Here is a 19,997-nt window from a genome sequence, read left to right as displayed (position 1 = left end):
CTCAGGTTTCCTGGAGAGACATTTAAGGTGTTTCTGTGAGTTTTGAGGTAACTGGTCAAGAATATGGTCCCAGAAGAAAAGAGTCTCTGTACCCCCTTCCCCGCTCCCATGTGCATGATGGAGCAAAGGGAAGCATGAGGTAGAAGATCAATCATTGGAGTCCACTGATTGACTAAAATGGAAGCTCAATTGTGCGTTCCTTCTACATCCTCCTATCCCTGTTATGAGGCATGTCTGGTGTGGGCTGAAGTTTATGAAGCCTGCTAGCAGAGCACCGAGGTTGGTCCATCTGCTAATAGGCAGTTAGTGTTCTGTGGTCAGTCTTGGCTGTGCCATTTTGGTCACATGACCTTGTTATTGTGTGAACTCATAAAGTATTTAAGCACCAAAGTGATCACACACCCCCACATTCTCTAAAATGTGGGCTGCCTAGCTGGCTAGCCATTTGTGGACCTGGAGTTGTTTTTTTTTTTTTTTTTTTTTTTTTTTTTTTTTTTTTTTTTTTTTTCAAAGAGAGCTGAGTTAGCTTGTTTTCTTAGTTCTTAGTGAAAACACTTAAACTTTAAAAAGGTTTTGCAGCTTGTAAAACCCACACACTAATAAAAAACTACAAACATTATAGAAGCTGCAGTTCAGACAAAGGGAAAGTACTTTGCAACTCCATGCTGAAGACTCACTGTTGATGGCTTGGGGCCCGTGTCTCCAATTATTTATATACTCGTGTGTATTATTGTGTTTTTTAATAGTAAAAGGCTGGGCTGTATTTTCCAACTTAGAAATTCCTTAAGGGGAAGTCAAGATTTTGGAGTGCAGGAGTTAGCTATTTGGGGTCCTCAGCTACAATGACTCAGGCTTCGCCTACTCTGCCTTGAGCCTTGTCTATCAGTGACCTCATTCTTAATTTGTTATGTGGATCTTTTCAGGACTTCGTGTTTTGGGCGATTCCATAGAAATGGAATTGTTACTTCCGGCCCCCCGCGAGTCTCATCCTCCAAATGGACTAGTCTCCTGGAATGCAGTCATGTTTTATGAGTGAAAGTTAGATTTTGTGAGGACACCCTTTGTCTGAAATGTCATTGCTAGAGGCAGGAGCAGTATGAAGGGACAGAGTCATGTGCACCAGGACAGAAAGAAGGAGGACAGAGGTAGAAACACATCATCACGTCCCACACTGCCAAATGTGTCTCAAGTCTTCAGACAAGGGTGGCATTGATGAGGGAGGGAGAGGACACCTCCTTGAGAAGAGGGAACAAGGCCCCAGAAGGGCTTTGCTGATCTGCCCTGGAATGGCCTGCAGTCACCAGGCCTCTGACTCATGGCCAGACGGGACCTTAGCTGTGCTCCTTACCACGTCCCACTCTGCACCCCCACCCCAACACACACACACACACACACACACACACACACACAGCCTGTCTGCTTTAATGTGCTAAGAGCATTTCCCAACATTTGTGCCTCTTTAAACAAAGTTTCCTTGAAACCAAAGTTTGCATTTTTGTGTGCGTAGAGTTTACCCTTAAATCTACCATCAAACTGTAGCTCCCATTTATTTCCGCATGATCGAGGGACCAAACGCAGGTTCCAGACTGCGGCTAGAGCTGGGGTTGATTGGCTCTACTCCTGCTTTCAAGGAACTCAGTGTTTGTCTGGGGAAGACAGGTAGACAGTGCTGTGTAGAAAACGCATGTGAGATTCAGGGTCACCTAGGAGCAGTCTTAACATAGCTTTGGGGTACCAGAAAGGGCTTTGTAGAAAAAAAAATGGTACTCAACTGGAAATTATTTTGCCCTATTAGGGGTCATTTTGTGGTGTCTTTGGGGGAGATCAGTAGACGTAATGATGCTTATTATTCCTGGCTCAAATGTAGGCGCTCCCGGCATCTGATGAGTAGCTAGCTTCTAGAATGATGCTAATGTCCTCTGTGCCCAGAGAACCCTCCAAAGAAGTAGTGATCTGACTTCCTCTGTCAAGGGAGTGCTGAGGTTGAGAAGCTATGCTCTAATTCAAGTCTGAAGGAAGCATGCAAACTGATGGTGCTGGGGGACCGAAGAGTTAAGGTTCCAGGGAAGGAGTTATTTAAAGGAAAATGGGCTTCGATGGAGCATACTGCATAAGCAAGGGTTTAGCAAGGGTTTGAAGTCAGACTAGCCCATCATTCCTCCTAAGAAGGGTATTCTTGACCCTGGCTGATAGAAAAGCCAGCTGTAGAGGATTGGAATTCAAGGAGCACAGAAGCAGTTTGTTTTAAAAAGAAAAATTAATAGTAATTATGGCGATTATAATTTAGTCTTTGCTTCTGCCAAAGAATGATGCGAGAAGCTTTACATTCGTGATCTAGATCATTTCGTACAGCAGCCCTGTGACATATGCGTCTCCTTGCGTAAGTGAAGACGTAGAGGTTTGAAGAGTTTCCAGTTTGTAATAGTTTATAAACTATGGAGTTTAAGCTGGGCGGTGGTGAGCGTGCTTTTAATCTCAGCACTTGGGAGGCAGGTGGATCTCTGTGAGTTCAAGGTCAACCTGGTCTACTAGAGCTAGTTCCAGAACAGGTACCAAAGCTACAGAGAGAAACTCTGGCTCAAAACAAAACAAAACAAAACAAAACACAAAGTTACGGAGATTAGAACTAAGTCAGGGTTTCTTATTCTGTGTACTATCAGGGAACTCCAGATGAAGCCACGAAGGAACAGGAGCCCAGGTCTGGTAATCACTTAGATGGGAAATGGGAGTGTACCTTCCTTTGTGGCAGGACGGGTGGGGGGGTGTCTGGAGGATCAGACAAAGACCATGGAAAATGGACACCTCTTTCAAAACCGGGCCCTGTGGAGTGGAGACAGACTTGGCTCTGCAAACTTCTGGCTTTGCGGCTGGATTTTCTGAGGCACCTATTTGAGGCTATGGAAAGAGAACTTGAAGGACAATTCTCATCCACTCTGTTCTGGACAAGAGGAAAAACAAATGGATTGTGAGTGAACTTGGGCAGGTTTTCCCTCTACCGTTTTGAATCCCTTTAAGATGGAACTGGAAAACCGCTGTTCTTTTCATGGAAATGGAAGCCTTTTAAATGGATTGTAGCAACTTGTTGGTTGAGGCTTGAGGTTTAACAGGTGTCAGTTGAAAATCGTGACCCGAAGGCTAGATTATCTGAGTACAGATTTTCTGCGATAATGAGGTTATTAGAGACCCAGAGGTCCAGGTTGCAAACAGAATGCAAGGTGGCTGGAGGAGAAACTTGAAATAAGGAGTTGAAATTCCCCGATGGCTAGTCTTCTCACCAAATTACCCTCGATTGTGAATGTATTTTACTTATTGTAAAGATTAAATTCCTCAGCTCATCTCATAGAATTTCACATCATTTCTTGGGATTGGACAAAGTTAATCTCTTCCTACCCCCACTACTTAGCTTCCTGTCTCTTTTCTGATAGAAATGTATTATTGGTGAGTATTTCCACAGCATGCAGACAGTGTGCATTCTTACCTGGTTTCTTTCATCTACTCTTGTTTGCTGGTTTATGGATCTCCTGGAGCCCTCAATAACCTCTAACATCAAAGCTTAGCAAGAGACTGGCCTCGAACCCCCGATCCTCCTGCTTCTGCTTCCTTAGTTCTGGGATTACAACCACAGGCCACCATAGCTAAGGGTGATCTTGAACTCTTTCTCCTGCCTCTACCTTCTAGGTGCAGGGAGTACCGGTGGAGGCCCTCAAACCCATTTTCATAGTACCAGGGGTTGCACTGAGGGCTTTATGCATCTAGGAATATACTCCATCAACTGAGCTACACCGCCAGCCCTGTGGTTTAATCAATGTATAAATTTTGGTATAACTACAAGATGTCCTCTAAGTTACTTTTTATTCCCAAATTCCACATTTAGATTTGTACCCTTTTAAAACTTACAGTCTCCTCTTCAGATTTTGTGATTATCTGAGAAATTATTCAGTAGAATATTAAAAGTAATTACCCGAGTGCTTGGGAATCTGCCTCCTTTCCCTTTAGCTCTATTGCAAACAGGAACGATAGACGCTCTTCTTGATTTGTCATTTATTCCCTCTCAATTTGGGCATTAAGGACTTCCGGAAGCCTCCACGGGCACTTGAAATCCTCTGTCAATATCGCACAGATACTTGAAAAACACAAAAGTGTGTTTTCTATTTCTAGGATCTAAAATTTGAAATGTATCTCTTAACTCAATTTTATTAATGATATTAATTATATCCTTAGTTGTCTTTCTCCATGCAGACTATTAAATGCTTATACCTATTTCTGGTATCTGTTGCCATTGTTTTGGTCTCTAATTCGTGTTGTTAGGTGGTCACAAGTTTTCACTGTAAACCCTCATTGTGGGTTGTGCTCTTACATTATAGAGAATTTGTCTCCGTCATCTGTCTTGACTTTAGCCATGGATAATACTGACGAGAGGCTCTATTTATTTTATTGTCCTTCTTGATACAACGTCATCACTCTCAAACTTCGTGTCATTTGGCTATATGTATTCTTCTGTAAGCAGAACACAATTATAGTTTTAGTTTTTCATTTACTCTGGGATTCTCTCCAGAGAAGGGGCAATCCAATTAACACATATCAGTAGAACTCGCACACTTGAACTTGGTTAACTATCTACATTCTCGCTTCTATTTCTGCTGAATCTTCTTTGTCTTCTGCATTTACACCACCATCCACGTTGTCTCTGATTTCCTCCCTCATGATTGAAAGTTACATAATTTGTTTTATTTTGTTACTAATTAAACATTCGTTTTAATTAGCACACTTATAGTTTTATCTGAAGTTTCATGTAATTATGTATTTATTTGTTTTGCTTTTTTTTTTATTGTCAGTACTTCATTATCCCAGGCTGACCTCAAAGCTACTACACAGTGGAGCATGAACTTGACCTTCTTATGCCCCTGTTTTCACTTCCTGAGCACTGAGATTATAGGAATGTACCGCTACATAATTTTACGCAGTGTGGGGAATCAAAGCCAGGGCTTCGTGCATGCTAGACAAGAACTCTACCAGCTGAGCCACAGCCCCACCCCTTCCCCCCTTTCATGAGTCTTTTTAACTTCACTATCAGCTACTTACATAATACTCTGTATGGGTTATGAATATTCACCCAAATATGGTTACTTTCTTCACGCCTCCTTACCATTTTATTAAAATATTTTCAGGATTTTTTTTTTAACCTTGTGTATACTTTGGGGGCTATTACAGAATCATTTATTATTATCATTCAGTTAAAAGTTTATATTTTGTTCGCAAGTATTATAAATCATTTGATTGTGGTTGAAAGTGCAAGCGGACTCAGTGCACATGGCCTCTACTAATTTGAGCATTCCCTCTTGAGATCTTGAGCTGGGAACTTTTCTTTTGCTTGAGTGTACCGCTTACCAGTGAGTACTTTTTAAATTTTCATTTCTAATTATCTGTCTCTGTGTGGGTGTGTGCACGTGAGTGCAGGCGTCTGAGAAGGTCATCGGTCTCAGGTCCCCAAGTGTAGCTGTGTGCAGCCCAGTGTGGGTGCTAGGAATCTAGGTCTGGCCCTTGCAAGAGGTACACTCTTGTTTACCTCTGAGCCATTGCTTTAGTGCCCTGAGTAGACCTTTGAAAAGGAGTTAATTGTGAATATGCTATTGTCTTCTGTTTTCATTTTTGTTAATTTTGTACTCGGTGGGCGTTTTAGTTGGGTACTGACAACATGGGTCCTAATTCTTTTTTTCTCAAGTCTGTGTAGACACTGCCTCACTGTTGGCCATTGCTGAATGTCTCAGTGAAAAACCCAAAGGCCACTTAGCATTTCCCCTGTATGTCCCAAAGTGATTAGAGTTTCGTGTTTCCCCTTTGAAGCCCCCATCACCACGTGTCTCAGTTTTGACGACTCTGTATTACTTTTTCCAAGAGCGTCAGCCACTCTGTCGTCGTCTTAACTACTCTCTGTCCCCCAGATCTGAGCGTGTTTTGTTTTGTTTTGCTTTGCTGTCGACTTCTAGTCTACGTTTCATCTGTCTGTTGGATCTCTCTGCTCAGCCCTTATCTGTCATCTTCCCTACCTGTTTTCATCTGCTTGTCCCCTTCCTCTGCCTCTCGCGCAGTGTTCTGAAGACTGTTTTCCATATCATCAACTTTGTTTTTGGTCTGCGGATTGTTCCTCCTCTAACTTTCATATATTTATTAGTTCTACAGTGGTATTATTTGTGGCATCAGTTTCTTTCTTCAAGTGCCAGCTGCCTTTGATCTCATTCTGATGTCTTATCATCTCATCTTTGATCTCATCCTCCCATCGACTCTCTGTTAATTGCTGTATATAATAATTTTCTTCTGTGTCCTGTTCTTCCCGAAGAGATTGTTCATTGGTCTTTTCCGTGCCATTTCTTCCTTGTACCTTCCTGCAGTATATTTTTCTTTAACTTGTTGATTGAGATGTAACTATCAGAACCATTTCTGACCCCTTCCTCACCCCTACATTTTCTGGGTAGTAAAATCTCCTTAAGCCCAGCTCAGTTCTCCCCAAAGTGTGAGTTTGAGGCTGACTGGTTTGTTTTCCTTTGGAGTCCTCCAGCAGTCTAAGGGATCCTGGTTGTGTTGTAAGGAAGAGCACAGCTAATGATTCGTCTCTGAACTCTGATTTTAAAGTTTAAGCCCCGTTCCTTTATATTTTCCCTTAGCCAAGATTTGGTTAGCAGCAGCACCCACTTCCCCTGGAAGTTCTTGGCTGGACTGATGCATAGACCCTTCTTTTGAGGAATTTGCAAACACCTTTGTGTTTTCTGGAGTTTCTTATTGACAGCTTAGCCTTGCGTTGCCCTGTTAGTCAGACATCAGCCCACTTGTCTTGTGGAGAAGGCTCATTCATCACAAAGGCTTCCATTTTGGAAGATTCTAGAGTCCTAAGGCTTTACACAACTCTTAGAAGTATTTTGATCCAAAAGGTCACCCAGTCTTTTTGTTATTGTTGTTTGTTCGGTGTTTTTATTTTTCAAGGCAGGGTTTCTCTGTGTAACAGTCCTTGCTGTTCTGGAACTAGCTCTTGTAGACCTCGCTGACCAGGAGTTCACCGAGGTCTACCTGCCTCTGCCTCCGCTGTGCTGGAATTAAAGGCGTGCGCCACCTCCGCCCAGCCTCTTACCGGATCTTTAAACCTGTCTAATTAGTATTCATTTAATCGCATTTGTCTTGGGATGTTTCTTGGGATAAAGCAAAGAGATGTCTGTTTGCTCCGGATGGGAAAGACATTGTCCTACCAAAGTGAGAAATTCAGCTGGGTGAACCATTGTGTTTACTGAGGCACATTTATAAGAACTTGAGGGAGCCAGTCTTTTGAATAGCTAGCCTGGTACCCTAAGCCAGCCTTCTCCCTCCTTTGTAGGCCTCCTGAAACCCTGTGGTGCTGGAGGTCTGAGGGAAGCCTTGGGTAGCCCTCTGGGGAGGGTCTGGTTTAATCCCCTTCCGGGGTTGTTTAATCTCTTTCCCAGTTCCTGGGACCCAGCCATTGCTTTATTATCTGGCTAATTTTGTTGTAAAGGGGAACAGGAACAGCCTGAGGGTGGGGATTTCCCTGACTAGTATTTGTGGAGCACACCTTTAATCCCAGTACTTGGGTGGGGGGGGGGGGGGGCTGAGGCAAGTAGATCTCTTGAGTTCAAGGCCAACCTAACCCGTGAGTTCCAAGACTTCCGTGGCTACACGGAGAAACCCTGTCTCGGAAAAACAAAGCAAAACAAAAACAATAGAAAGAAAGAAAGAAAGAAAGAAAGAAAGAAAGAAAGAAAGAAAGAAAGAAAGGAAGGAAGGAAGAAAGGAAGGAATGCCACGTTGCAGTGAGTTTGAGATGAAAATGTGTTCTTTGACTTGGCGAGAGTTACGAACAACACTCTGGTGTTATTGGTCTCACTGGCTCAGTGGATAAACCACAGGGAAGCTGTCTTCCTTGCCAGGTGTTTCTAACTGCGCTTCTGCTTTCTGCCTTCCATGGATCTGACCCTAATATTTCCAGGTGTCCCTGATGCTCTCTCAACTGAGCTCTTCAGTCAACACAGACAGAGCACAAAAACGATGTTTCTCACAGGGTGGATTTGGTAGGCATAAAGCTCCTGCATAACCTTGCTCTGATTCCGTGAACCTGGAGTCTGAAGACAGATCAGTGCTACAGCGCTCCTTCCTCTCTTCATACCTTTGTCAGCAATTTTCAATCTCCCCATGTGCTTTCCAAAAGGCTGAACACACCGCTTGCACGCCTAAGACGGTCTTTGAATAGGTTTCGCACCTTTCCTGGGTCTGAATTCAGAGCAGAGGAGACGCTGGAGTGACAGGGTCTGCCTCCCCAGTGAGGAAACTCATCCTTCTGCTGAGAATAAACATGACTTGAAGTGGGAAAACCTGTTAATAAGCATGTGTGCCTTTTCTGCTGACTTCCATTCTCAAATTTTGGATTTCAAAAGTCCCTTCCGGGAAGTCGTGGATAGGTTACTTTTCTTAAGACTTCCATTTATAATCTGAAAGAGGAAGATGTTGGAGCAGGTTGGGCTAGCTAGTCTTTTAAGATTTCTCGTCTAGGGCTGGAGAGATGGCTCAGCGGTTAAGAGCATCGCCTGCTCTTCTGAAGGTCCTGAGTTCAATTCCCGGCAACCACATGGTGGCTCACAACCATCTGTAATGAGGTCTGGTGCCCTCTTCTGGCCTGCAGACATACACACAGACAGAATATTGTATACATAATAAATATATATTTAAATAATTTAAATAAATAAATATTTTAAAGATTTCTCGTCTAGTACACATTCTGAGCCTGCAGATAATCAGCTTTTAGAGTAGATTCTTCTGGAAGGCTCAAATCACAGCATAGCTAAGGGGGAGGAGCTGCTCCTACGTAAGTGTGCTCAGCTTTCCTCTGCTGAACACAGTGTCTGTGTATAAGGGGGAGAAATGCTACTTGGGCTTTATGCTTTGTGGAGAAGCATAAAGTAGTGTAGTGGAGGTGGAGATGTGGTCCCCAGAGTGGTACAAGTATCTATCAATCCAGACAGCTTAGCAGTGTGATATCTACATGAACTGAACAAGTCTACTGGAGATTCCTTTTCCATGGAGGAAGAAGCCTTGGAATTCCTAGTATGTTNTTTTCTTTATCCATTCTTCAGTCGAGGGGCATTTTGGTTGTTTCCAGGTTCTGGCTGTGACAAACAATGCTGCTATGAACATAGTTGAGCACATGTCCTTGTGGCACGATTGAGCATCCTTTGGATATATACCTAAAAGTGGTATTACTGGGACTTGAGGAAGGTTGTTTCCTTATTTTCTGAGAAATCGCCACACTGACATCCAAAGGGGTTGGGTTGTACCAGCTTGCATTCCCAGCAGCACTGCAGAAGTGTTCCCTTTTCCCCACAACTCTCCAGCATAGGTTGTCATCACTGTTTTTGATCTTGGCCATTCTTACAGGTGTAAGATGGAATCTCAGAGCTGTTTTGATTTGCATTTCTCTGATGACTAAGGATGTTGAGCATTTCCTTAAGTGTCTTTCAGCCATTTTAGATTCCTCTGTTGAGAGTTCTCTGTTTAGGTCTGTACTTCATTTTTTTATTGGTAATTTTTCTTTCAATGATCAGTTTCTTGATTTCTTTGTATATTTTGGAGATCAGACCTCTGTCTGATGTGGGGTTAGTGAAGATCTTTTCCCATTCTGTAGGTTGTTGTTTTGTCTTATTGACCATGTCCTTGGCTTTACAGAAGCTTTTCAGTTTCAGGAGGTCCCATTTATTAATTGTTTCTCTCAGTGTCTGTGCTACTGGGGTTATATTTAGGAAGTGGTCTCCTGTGCCAATGTGTTCAAGTGTACTTCCCACTTTCTCTTCTGTAAGGTTTAGTGTGGCTGGCTTTATGTTGAGGTCTTTGAACCATTTGGACTTGAGTTTTGTGCTTGGTGATAGATATGGATCTATTTTCACTCATTCATGAGATGATGGGGGCAGAATTGGCTCTGGTTGGAGTCACTGCTGGTGACATGGGGTTTGCAGACGCTAATGGCCAGCCTTCTGTGGTATGTTCGACTCTGGTCTTTTGGAAGCTCTGACTCATTTTTTCCCTTCCATGACTTCAGTTCAACTTCTATTTGCTGTGTGTCTGTTGTACTGAATAACTCTGTCCCCAGGACTGAACATAACAATGTGAACAAGACAGATGTGGAAGACACAGATAGGCCTGTTTTCAGTCGATTCATTTATCAGGGACAAAGTCAACTGAAATACTCCACTGTGTGTGTGTGTGTGTGTGTGTGTGTGTGTGCCAGGGGGCAGAAAGATGGGGATCAAACCTGAAACAAAGGAAAGAAGGAAGCCTGAGAGAAACTGAGCATGTGCAGTCGTGGGAAGGGCATCTCACTGGGGAAGGTGGTGCCTAACATCAGATGGGGTTGTCAGGAGAAGACCCTTGGAGACAGTCTTTGAGTGCAGTCGTGAATGATGGAAAGACAGCCACAGGAAGATGGTAAAAAAACAACCCAATGAACTCAATCAGCAAAGTGGCTGTTCAGTTGCGAGAAAGAAATCTTGTAAAACTGGTGTTTTATATAAAAAGGTTGAATATCATGGTCTAATCTCTTAGTTTGGTCAAACGATCAAAGGAAGAGCCTCAAAAGACTTGCTCAAGATAAAGATGGCAGGCAGAGACTTCACACCTACTGTCACTTTTTGGTTTTAGTGACCTGAGAACAAATTCTTTAATTGGCTGGATAGGCTTTCCTGCAGGCTCACCCGCCAGCTCTTTCTTTCCTCTTTCTCTTTAATGGCACAGTAGTGAATCAGACAGCAAGCATATCTAAGTTTTTTGGACAGAAGTGGGTCTTATCCTTAAAGATTTTTGGAATGTGGAGCTTGGCCAAGTGTCTAAGCACAATAGTGTTTCCACCGGGTCATAAAAGTCCATAGAGTTTCATGGGCAGACATTGAGCTTTGCTGGTAGTTCTTGGGGGTCAGCAGTTGGCCAGAGCAGATTGATGTGGTGAAAAATATATTGGGAATTGTAAGAGAATAAATATTTCTTAGCTGTCAAAGACAGTCTCCTCGTGGCTCCTCATGACTGTGTTGTTAGAGGGCTTGTTTGCCATGTACAAAGTTCTGGTTCCATAAACCAAGCATGGTGGTTCACAAATATAATCTATTTTATAGGTAGAGTCAGGATGGTCAAAAGTTCAGGCTCATCTTTAGCTTTGTAGTGAGTTTAAGACCAGCCTGAGACTCCTTCTCAAAAAAAAACAAAAACAAAAACAAACAAACCCAAGAGAAAAAAAATCCCATTTATTATGCACTCATTAGTCTCTTATATAAATAAATGGTATGTTGTTTCTGTTTTGGTTTTAGTTTTGTGGGTTTTTTTTTGGGGGGGGGCTGCTAATTTGATAAAGAAGGAACACAGTCTACTGAAAGGCTCTGCTATGCTATGGTAGAAGCCAAGAGAAGATCAATATATGAACCAAACAGACATCCCCATCTTAGAATGCTTCGTAAATAAAGACTGAACCTTGTTTGAGGACCCTGCAGACCCAGCCATGGCTTGGCTTTCCAGTGAGCACACACTCTCAATGCTAGATCTCTGAGCATCCCTGTCTTGTCATGCTTAGTGTTGTGTGAGAAAAGAAACCTGTCTGAAAGGGCAATTGTGTCATGGTCTAACCCTTTCAGGTAGATTTAGGTCAGTTCTCATGTAAAGAGTGTATCTAGTTTGATGGTTTCTTTTTTATTGTTAAGAAATCCTTCGTAAACTGGGAACATGGAGACCATGAAAGAAGGTTGAAGGGGAGGGGCGTGGAAGGGAGGGGAACAGAGAAAAATACATATCTCAATAATATCAATAAAAAAAGAAATTAAAAGATGGCGTTGGTGGTGCACACCTTTAATCCCAGCACTTGGGAAGCAGAGGCAAGACGGGTGTCAGTTCGAGGCCAGCCTGGTCTACAAGAGCTAGTTCCAGGACAGGCCCCAAAATCTACAGAGAAACCCTGTCTCAAAAAAAAACAAAAAGAAAAAAAAAGAAATTAATATGCTTTTAATTGACATGTACTGATTGTACATATTATTGAGTGTACAGTGTGATTTTTTTTTTTAGAATATGTCCGTGTTGATCCTATTGAAGCCAATGGCATATCTATCGCTTCACCTGTATCATTTCTTTGTATGGCAACATTTGGAATCCTCCCTAGTATTTATTGGAGATTTTCAATTAGCTATTGTCAGCTAAAGTTACCCCCCAGTGCTATATGGAAGATTAGAAGTCATTCCACCCAGGGGCCTGGAAGTTGCTCAGACAGTAATGTTTAGCATGTATGAGAGCCTGTGTTTGATCCTTAGCACCAGAAAAAAATGAGTTTTATCTTTGCAACTCCATCCAACCCTGCTAACCATCTTCTCTCCACCTCTACCCCCAACATCCTACTCAGGATCTGTCTCTTTGTGGTAAACTTGAATTTCCACATCTAAGAGAAAGTGTGGTCTGTATGATCTTCTATCCCATCCATGTCACACATGAACTTGTCCAAATTTTTTGTGCAAACAGCAGGTGAACAAATCTCCCAAGAGGTAGATTGGGAGTGTGGGTCCTTCCCCAAATAAAAGGAGTTGCTTCGACAAATCTTTCTTAAATACGCCACAAGTCAGCACGCGTTCTCCGCTATTGCCTTCAAGTTACAATAGATACACGGTAGGATGGTTTCCTTCATTGACACCTGATGGAGAGTTGGTGTCGCTGTGTGTGACTGGGGCTTAGGAGCCAGGAGCAGTTCGGGCTGGGCTGTGAGGGCTCATCCAACATCCAAGACCAGTTGGACTGGCAAGGCCCTGAGGCAAGAGGAAATGCTCATTTTTGGTCTTTCTTAACATGGAAGATGGCTTTCACGGAGGCTTCTGCTTACTTTGTGTCTTAATCAGCTCGGCAATAAACACCCAGCAGCTTGTCTGCAACTTCTCTTTAATTTTACAATTTTGATAATGAGAGTCCTTATAGTGTGGAAAGTATGCATAGAAAACCTAGTCCGCATTCTGAGGACTCTATAAAAAGGAACACCGTGATGTCCTATCTCTGCCATTTGGGTGAGATTTGGCTCTGGAAAAGAGAAATCAGTTCTCTTGTTTGAAATTCGAGGGTAAGAATGGCTTCAAAGTTTTCAAAGAACTTCCCTGCGAGCTCATGGCATTTCAGGGAATCCTTCTGGCCTCATCACTTCTAATTTATTTATTTGACACCAAGAACATTTTCCCGTTATTTGAAAGAACATGATGAGCCAGGTTCTGATTTTTTTTTTTTTTTGTCCTGGTTGCATTTTGAGAATTTTAGTGTGGGAGAGGCATCTTCATTTTGTTTCTAAACCACATCTCAAGAAAATGGCCCCAGACACTTCTCAGAACTAAGAGTTACCTGGTGAACAACAGGTTTGCCTTTACAGACAAGGAAGTCTAAAGCTGCTAAGGCACCACCCAGCTTCCTTCCTTTCTTTTCTCGTCCTTTCTCTCTTTTTATCTTCATGTTCAATCCACAGGCTTCCTTTGCTAAGGACAGGAGTGTTGGCAGACTGCCTATTGGCTGGTTGGCCTCAGTTCGCCTTATATCATTGCAAAGGAATGCCTGAATTCTCCACAAGGTCCGTAGTATCTTTCTGTACAAGACACTCACTACCCGCTTTCGTAACAGGTTGCTCAGCCTGGATCACTTCTTGCTTACATAGCTGACATTTTTTAGCTACTTAAAGTACGGCTCTTGATGCTCATCTCTTCTTAATGATGACCTCCACAGGTATTCGTTGTGAAATATTACTCTGGCGTGCTCTGTGACATTGGAAACTTTATTTAGCAAAGCAATCCTACAATAAGAGATAATGTGGAGACTCTCACCCTTGTGCGGACAGTGACTGGGTTGTTAATCTGCTGATTGCTTGCTTTAGACAAGGTCCTGCAGATGGACAAGACTGGTCATGTACCACAGAGGCTGCATGCATTGGCAGGATTTGGTCTCAGGGTATTTCCTGCTACTGTTTCAATTCGGTTTCATATGGNAAGCTGTCAGAGACACCCCCTCTCAGGCATCCTTAAGGGTTCCGGTTTATCCAGGATCATTCTAAAGGTGTTAATAGTGTTGTTCACTTTTGCTTTCAGCTATGTTCTAGTTAGCAAATTGCTCTCTTCTCTTCTCAAAATTTGTTTTTCAAGAACAGCTGTGTCTCCCTTCTGAATTCCTTAATTATTTATCCTCCCTGATAAGTTAAACCTTCCGTTAATGTGGTAAATTGCCAAGAGCACACAGCGCTGCTTAGATCATGTAGCAAACTGTATAAACATTTGATAGGACATTTGAAGACACCACATGCTGAGCCACGATCTATACGACTACCGAATGCTGTGGGATCAATGAAGGGAGCCCGGCGTTGGCCTCCTTTGTTGCTGTTTTCTTAACTAACACGGGAATGGAACACACACACACACACACACACACACACACACACACCAGTTGTGCTGATTCAGAACAGACCTGTCCTAGGTCTTGCTAAACCATCAGAGATCAAGTTCAACCAAAAAAAATAGCTAGTTTGCCAATGCATAGTCATATAATATACACATAGCTATAATATGCATATGAAAAGAAATAATGGGCTTATATGATGAGACAATCTGTGTTTGTAGCTGCATTCTCTCACTACTGTTTCTGAAAGAGCTACCACCTCAGATTCCCAATTAGTACTGTTGAGAAAGAGTCTTTTACTGGTTTTAAATAAGTAGACCTTTCACTTTGGCCCCAGCAAGAGCACATGATTAATAACGACCCAAAACACCCTTCATTGCCAAGAGTAACGACCCCGAATTTACAAATTTGTCAGTTAGTATTTGACGTCTCCGTCTTATTCTTAGGCTCTGGGCTTGTTTCTAGAAATATCAGCCTATTCCATCTCCTAGCCCGTTGACCTCATTGTGTGACTAGCCTCTGACCGGAAAAACACAGTTTTCCAAAGGGGTGGTTAGCTTGCTGATTTTTCTGTATTTCTGGCCCGACTGTTGGGAGATTTATGCATCCTTTCTCTTGCCTGTCTTCTCCTCGGATGATTCACGCTTTTCCTCAAGGGAAAGTAAGAGAAGCAAGGACAAATAGCAGGCGTTAACTCGAGCCCTTCGTTAGAGTTGTGACTGAGGAGGTCTGGGGAGTTCGCTGTCTTCTAAATGAAAGTAGGTTTCTGGAGTGGACAGAGAAAGAGCGCCTTCTGGTATATCTGGATCTGGTTCTCAAAGGCTTTGAAGGTTATAATTAGTTGCTACTTAATCACATGGCTGTGGGGCTTCACAGCTTCGTTTCTGCTCTGCAGTCCTGCGGGTCAGCGAGAGGATTAGACAGGCAGGCCTGGGTTGGATTCATTTGGCCACTTCCTGGAGGAGGCAGTTAAAGACCACCTTCTACTCTTGGCTACCAAGCGAGAAGAGGAGCGTTGGCCAAGCTGACCTGGACAAGGGTTGAAAGTGTCAGGGCTCTTGAGAAGGCCGTGAAGCGGCAAGGACACCTCCAGCCTCCAATGACTTGTGTGCTTGGAACGACGCACAGTGACACAGTTGGAATGACTGCTTTTTCCTCCCCAGAAGGGAAACCTGGGGTACAGTGGACCCCGAAGTTCTTAACACTAGTGGGTGGACAATGGCATCAACGAAAATGAGGGTTGAGGTGGAGAAAAGGCAGGATGTGTCATTCCTCTGTGTGTTTCCCAGATCTCTAGCACGGGCGGTACGTCTTCAAGACATTGCTAAACGTAGACAATGGATTTGGGAGTTTCTCAGCCGAACAGCGCAGTTGGAATTCAGACTTTGAAGGATGAAAACTAGTTTGAGGAACAGTTAAGATGGCTTAGAGTTTCCTGTACTGAGAACTGGTCACTGGGGGTGAAGGGCATTTTAGAAGGAGGTATCCTTGCTTCACAGGTGTTATCCCAAGACGTTAGGTGTGGAGCTCTCTGAAGGAAGAGAATTTGACCTTGAGGAGCCTGGGGATGTGGGAGGGACAGGAGGTGGGGTTGTCTGTTCGATTTACGTAATGATCCCCCGACCTTTAAAAACAACATTTCTTTTCAGTTTTTTCAGAGAATTCCATTTCTCCTCTTGATTGTGCTGATTTGGTAAGTGAGAAAAAGGTGGTTAATCTCGTAGTTGCGTGTGTGATTAAATGAGCTAAATAGGAGAGCCAGGCTCTTCGCTTTGAATCGCTGTTTCAAAGCAGACACTTGCTAGGTTAGTCTCTTCCGGTTGCTGCTCTTCTGAGTGGAGGAAACAGTCAAAGATACAGGCTCCCCCCTCCCCCATGTTATTGGCTTCTTAGAGGATTATGCCCTGCTCCACAAACATACCTCCTGAAGGACGGATGGATGGGTCATCCCCACCTTCAGCATGCTTTCTGGCTGTCCTTTCCTACCACCCCACTGCTCTTGCGGCTTTGCCCATGTGTACTTCTACAGTCTCCTAAATATATCAAGTTCCTTGGGTTGTTTCAGGGCATGCCAGCCATTTCTGTTTTCTTCTCCTGTCAGCATTCAGGAGAGCCGTGTACACAAAGACAAAATGGCTTTCCAAGTAGGCTACATTCTCCTTTCAGTATCAGTGAGAACATCAGATTGAAGGCCACTCAGCTCTACCTGCTGGTGGCCGCATGAGCTGCCTGGAGATTAACCTCTTCTAAGGCTCTGAGCTATTTTTGAGGTCAAGACTGCAACAACATTAAAGCTAGAACCCATTAGAAAATCACTTTCATCATCTCTTTCTTTTTCCAAATCAGTGGCTCTCTCTTTTTTTTTTTTTTACTCCTTCTGATCTTATAACCCTTTAATCTCCTTTGTAGCAGAACAAGGAGACTGTTAGTGTTTGCATCCAATGAGGTTTGCATCCTTGATAGATAACAGCTTCAGAAGACACCAAGATATTAGAGGAGTGTGTGGCAAGACGAACTTCATCTCTAGGTTGGGCTGCCTCAATGCTGAAGGTGGATCCGCTCTCCTGGGCCATTTTTGTGGATGGTTTGCGCGAGCTAGGCTCAAAGTCTCCAAAAGAGACGCAGCAGAAAGCCCTTTGTTGCCTTATTTCTAAAGGCTTGAAGTTTGGAAGGGAAGGGATTTTGTTTTCCTCTGAGCTACACAATGGAGCTTTCACAGAACCTCTTTTTAAAGGAATAGCTACAGCCTTTGTGTTGAAGGGTGTGTCTTTTGGCAGGGTCTGCTGAGGCAGACAGGCTGGCTGGTGATTAACAAAGGTCATTAGACTTTGGAATCTGGCTAGCAGCCTCGGATGGTACGTCTTCTGTGTGTGGAAGGACGCCTCCCAAGAAACCAAGGCATTCTGGAGGTCCCCTCTCCAGGACACCCCTAAATCTGCTCCAGGGACGTCCTGATCTAACCAGGATTCTGCTTAGGACGAACGGACCAGCCTATCAGTCATGGAATAAAAGAGCCTTTGGAGATCTTGGTGAATGGCATTTGAGGAGGAGAAAAGGTGCTGCTTTTCGTGAAGAAATGAAAACAGTTCCTTCTTTGTTGGGAAGAGCAGAGCCTAGGAGCCCAGCCTGCCCTTGTAGCGTTTCACTGGTGATTGTCAGCCTAGTAGAATCTAAGAGAAGCCATGTTGTGCACGGAGGAGAGGCTCTGAGCTAAAATGGCTGCTCCTCCAGCTCAGAGGACTAGGGCAGCTTAGTGAGTCTTAGAGGTTCAGTGACGCAGGAGCTCCTATCTCCTGGAAGTGTGATAAACACATTCAGCAGAGCTGTGGCTTGCTTGGCTGAGATGAAAGGACTAAGCTTGGGGGATGGGGAGTGCGTATTGGATGATCTGCTTTTTTTTTTTTTTCCTGTGAAGCATTCTAAATGCAGGAGTCGTCTGCACCATGGAAAAATTTGTTTTCAGGTCTAATGGACTGAGCGAAAGGAGAAGTGGGGTGGGGCCTCAGCGACTGCTGTAATTTGATCCAGAGCTGATAGCAACCTCTTCCACACAATTTAGGCTGGTGGTGCTCAGACATAAAAGCTTGTGTATCTGGAATATTGAGACTTAGTTAGCTGAAGGGACTCTGGTGCCCAAGTTCAATGTTTATTGAAATAGGATAAATTGCTGGGTGGAAGAAGAGGAGGCAAAATATCTGTCTCTCTCTGTCTCACTCTGCGAAGCTCTGTCCAGAACTGAATTTGGGCAGAGCTTGCTTTAGCAGGCTCCTGAACGAAGCATTCTTTGATAGAAAACCCTCACGCCCGTGGCTCCTTGCACTTCACTGACACATCATGACTGGACTTTGTTCCTCCAGCAGAAATCACATGACTTATGTGAGGTATAGAAAATGGCATCATAAAAAGATTTGGCTGCAGCTTGAATTTTTAAGACACTTGGTTCTAGATGACAAAGACTTCGTAGGGCTTGTGATGCACTTCGGGTAGCAACTTACTCGTTCAGATAGTAACCGGTTATCTCCTTGTAGGAACATATGCTAACATAAAAAGAACTGCCCCTTCCCAGCATGCTTTTGACTTCTTCATGGTGGGACTTTGCGTTGAGTTAGCATGAGGCTTTCCATAGATTTTAGTCACACAGCAAATTACAGAATAAGACGAATGGACCACGTTTTGCTTTATTTCACACCAGGCTCCCAGGTTGATTTTGTTGTTGTTTTGTATCTAAGTGTACACCTGACGCTTGTAAAAGGGAATGGAGTGGAAAAGGAAAGCCTTGATTCAGAGGCCCCTCTTCAGAACCACTAGTCTCTGTGGTCTTCAGGTAAACCGAAGTGCCAAAGTACAATCCGAAACCCGAAACTGAACTGTCATCTAAAGTTGGTTGCTTGGAAATCTCATGAGAAATATTTTATGACCTAATTAGATTGGAGAAGCTGTTAGGTTTTAATTGGTAGGTAGTAAAAGAGCGAATAACCACTTACCTCATGGGTGAGAGCTGCACTATTTGGGGAAAGGAAGAAAGATGTGAACCCCAGTATCAATAAAGTTATTAAAATAATAAAAGCAGTACGAAAAGCCACAGCCATTTCTAAGAACCAATCCTATTAGCATTTGGTGTTAAAACATTAATGTAATAAGATGGAAGTGGAGAAAAGAAATGGAAATTTCCTTGCCCTTTTCTGGGTATGTCCTCTTTCCTTCTAAGAAGATTCTAGTTCAAAAAGAAAAGGTCCAAGGAGAAATCAGAATCAATATTAAGTTACCTAGGATTCTGAATGTGGTGGAGAAACTCAAAAAACGGCACAAACTTTTGAAGTATTAATGTTTCCTTGACAAGTGGCATTTGAAGATCTGTCAAAGCAGAAAACATTTATCTGGGGTTTCTTTCCTTTGAAGTTAGGAAATCAAGGACTTTGTCTCTGTTGTATCTGATTGCCTTTCTGTGGCCAGCGTTCGAGTTGGCAGAGAGGAGCAGGGGAAGTGTACCGATGTTGGCTTTCATTTCCTTCACGAATCTGTCGCCTCTCAAGGTTTGTGGTGAGCGCCCTCCTCATGATGCATCCTTGTGTCTTCCGCCTCAGGTTCCTGATGTGAGAGGGTAGCCCCTGATCATGGAGGTGCTTCAGTGTGATGGCTGCGACTTCCGAGCCCCGTCTTATGAGGATCTCAAGGCACACATCCAGGATGTCCATACTGCGTTCTTGCAGCCCACGGATGTTGCAGAGGACAATGACGACGAGCCACCATCCGGGTCCATGAATGCTGGCAACCAGACAGAGGTGGAGTTTTCTTCTATAAAGGATGAGTTTGTGATTGCGGAAGATTTATCAGGTAATCCTACACTAAACTTCCACGTCTGATAGAGCTTAATTGCTCTTCCATTATGATGATGATGATGACAATTATTACTATTAACTGGAAACCATAGTTCTTATGTGCAGCTTCTGCATTTTCTTACTCCCTGCTAGCTAGTTTTACTATGTAGATATCATATTTCTCTTAGTTATCCTAGGAGATGATCCCTGTAGTGTCCCTGTGTGTCCTACTTTTAAGTTTGA

At 43.3% G+C, this 19,997-nt stretch overlaps 1 protein-coding gene across 6 annotated transcripts in view; it reads left to right on the top strand.

Moving 5' to 3' along the window:
• Znf462 (zinc finger protein 462) overlaps window positions 1-19,997 on the top strand; it is a 134,104-nt gene that overhangs the window by 37,861 nt on the left and 76,246 nt on the right. For 4 of the 6 annotated variants that reach the window (XM_050165899.1, XM_050165891.1, XM_050165908.1 and 1 more), the window contains exon 2: window positions 19,521-19,770. In XM_050165899.1, the coding sequence (XP_050021856.1) occupies window positions 19,551-19,770 (220 nt within the window). In that variant the 5' untranslated portion in view covers window positions 19,521-19,550. Of the gene's footprint in view, window positions 1-13,703; window positions 13,774-17,328; window positions 17,493-19,520; window positions 19,771-19,997 lie in introns of those variants that run through there. The other 2 variants (XM_050165927.1, XM_050165917.1) reach the window with 2 other exon arrangements.

This window comes from Alexandromys fortis, unplaced genomic scaffold, assembly GCF_014885135.2.
Source record: "Alexandromys fortis isolate MF-2015 unplaced genomic scaffold, M_Fortis_MF-2015_v1.1 scaffold_18, whole genome shotgun sequence".
NCBI lineage: Eukaryota > Metazoa > Chordata > Mammalia > Rodentia > Cricetidae > Alexandromys > Alexandromys fortis.
Note: the sequence above shows the minus strand (reverse complement) of the source record. Positions and strands in the feature narration are given on the sequence as shown.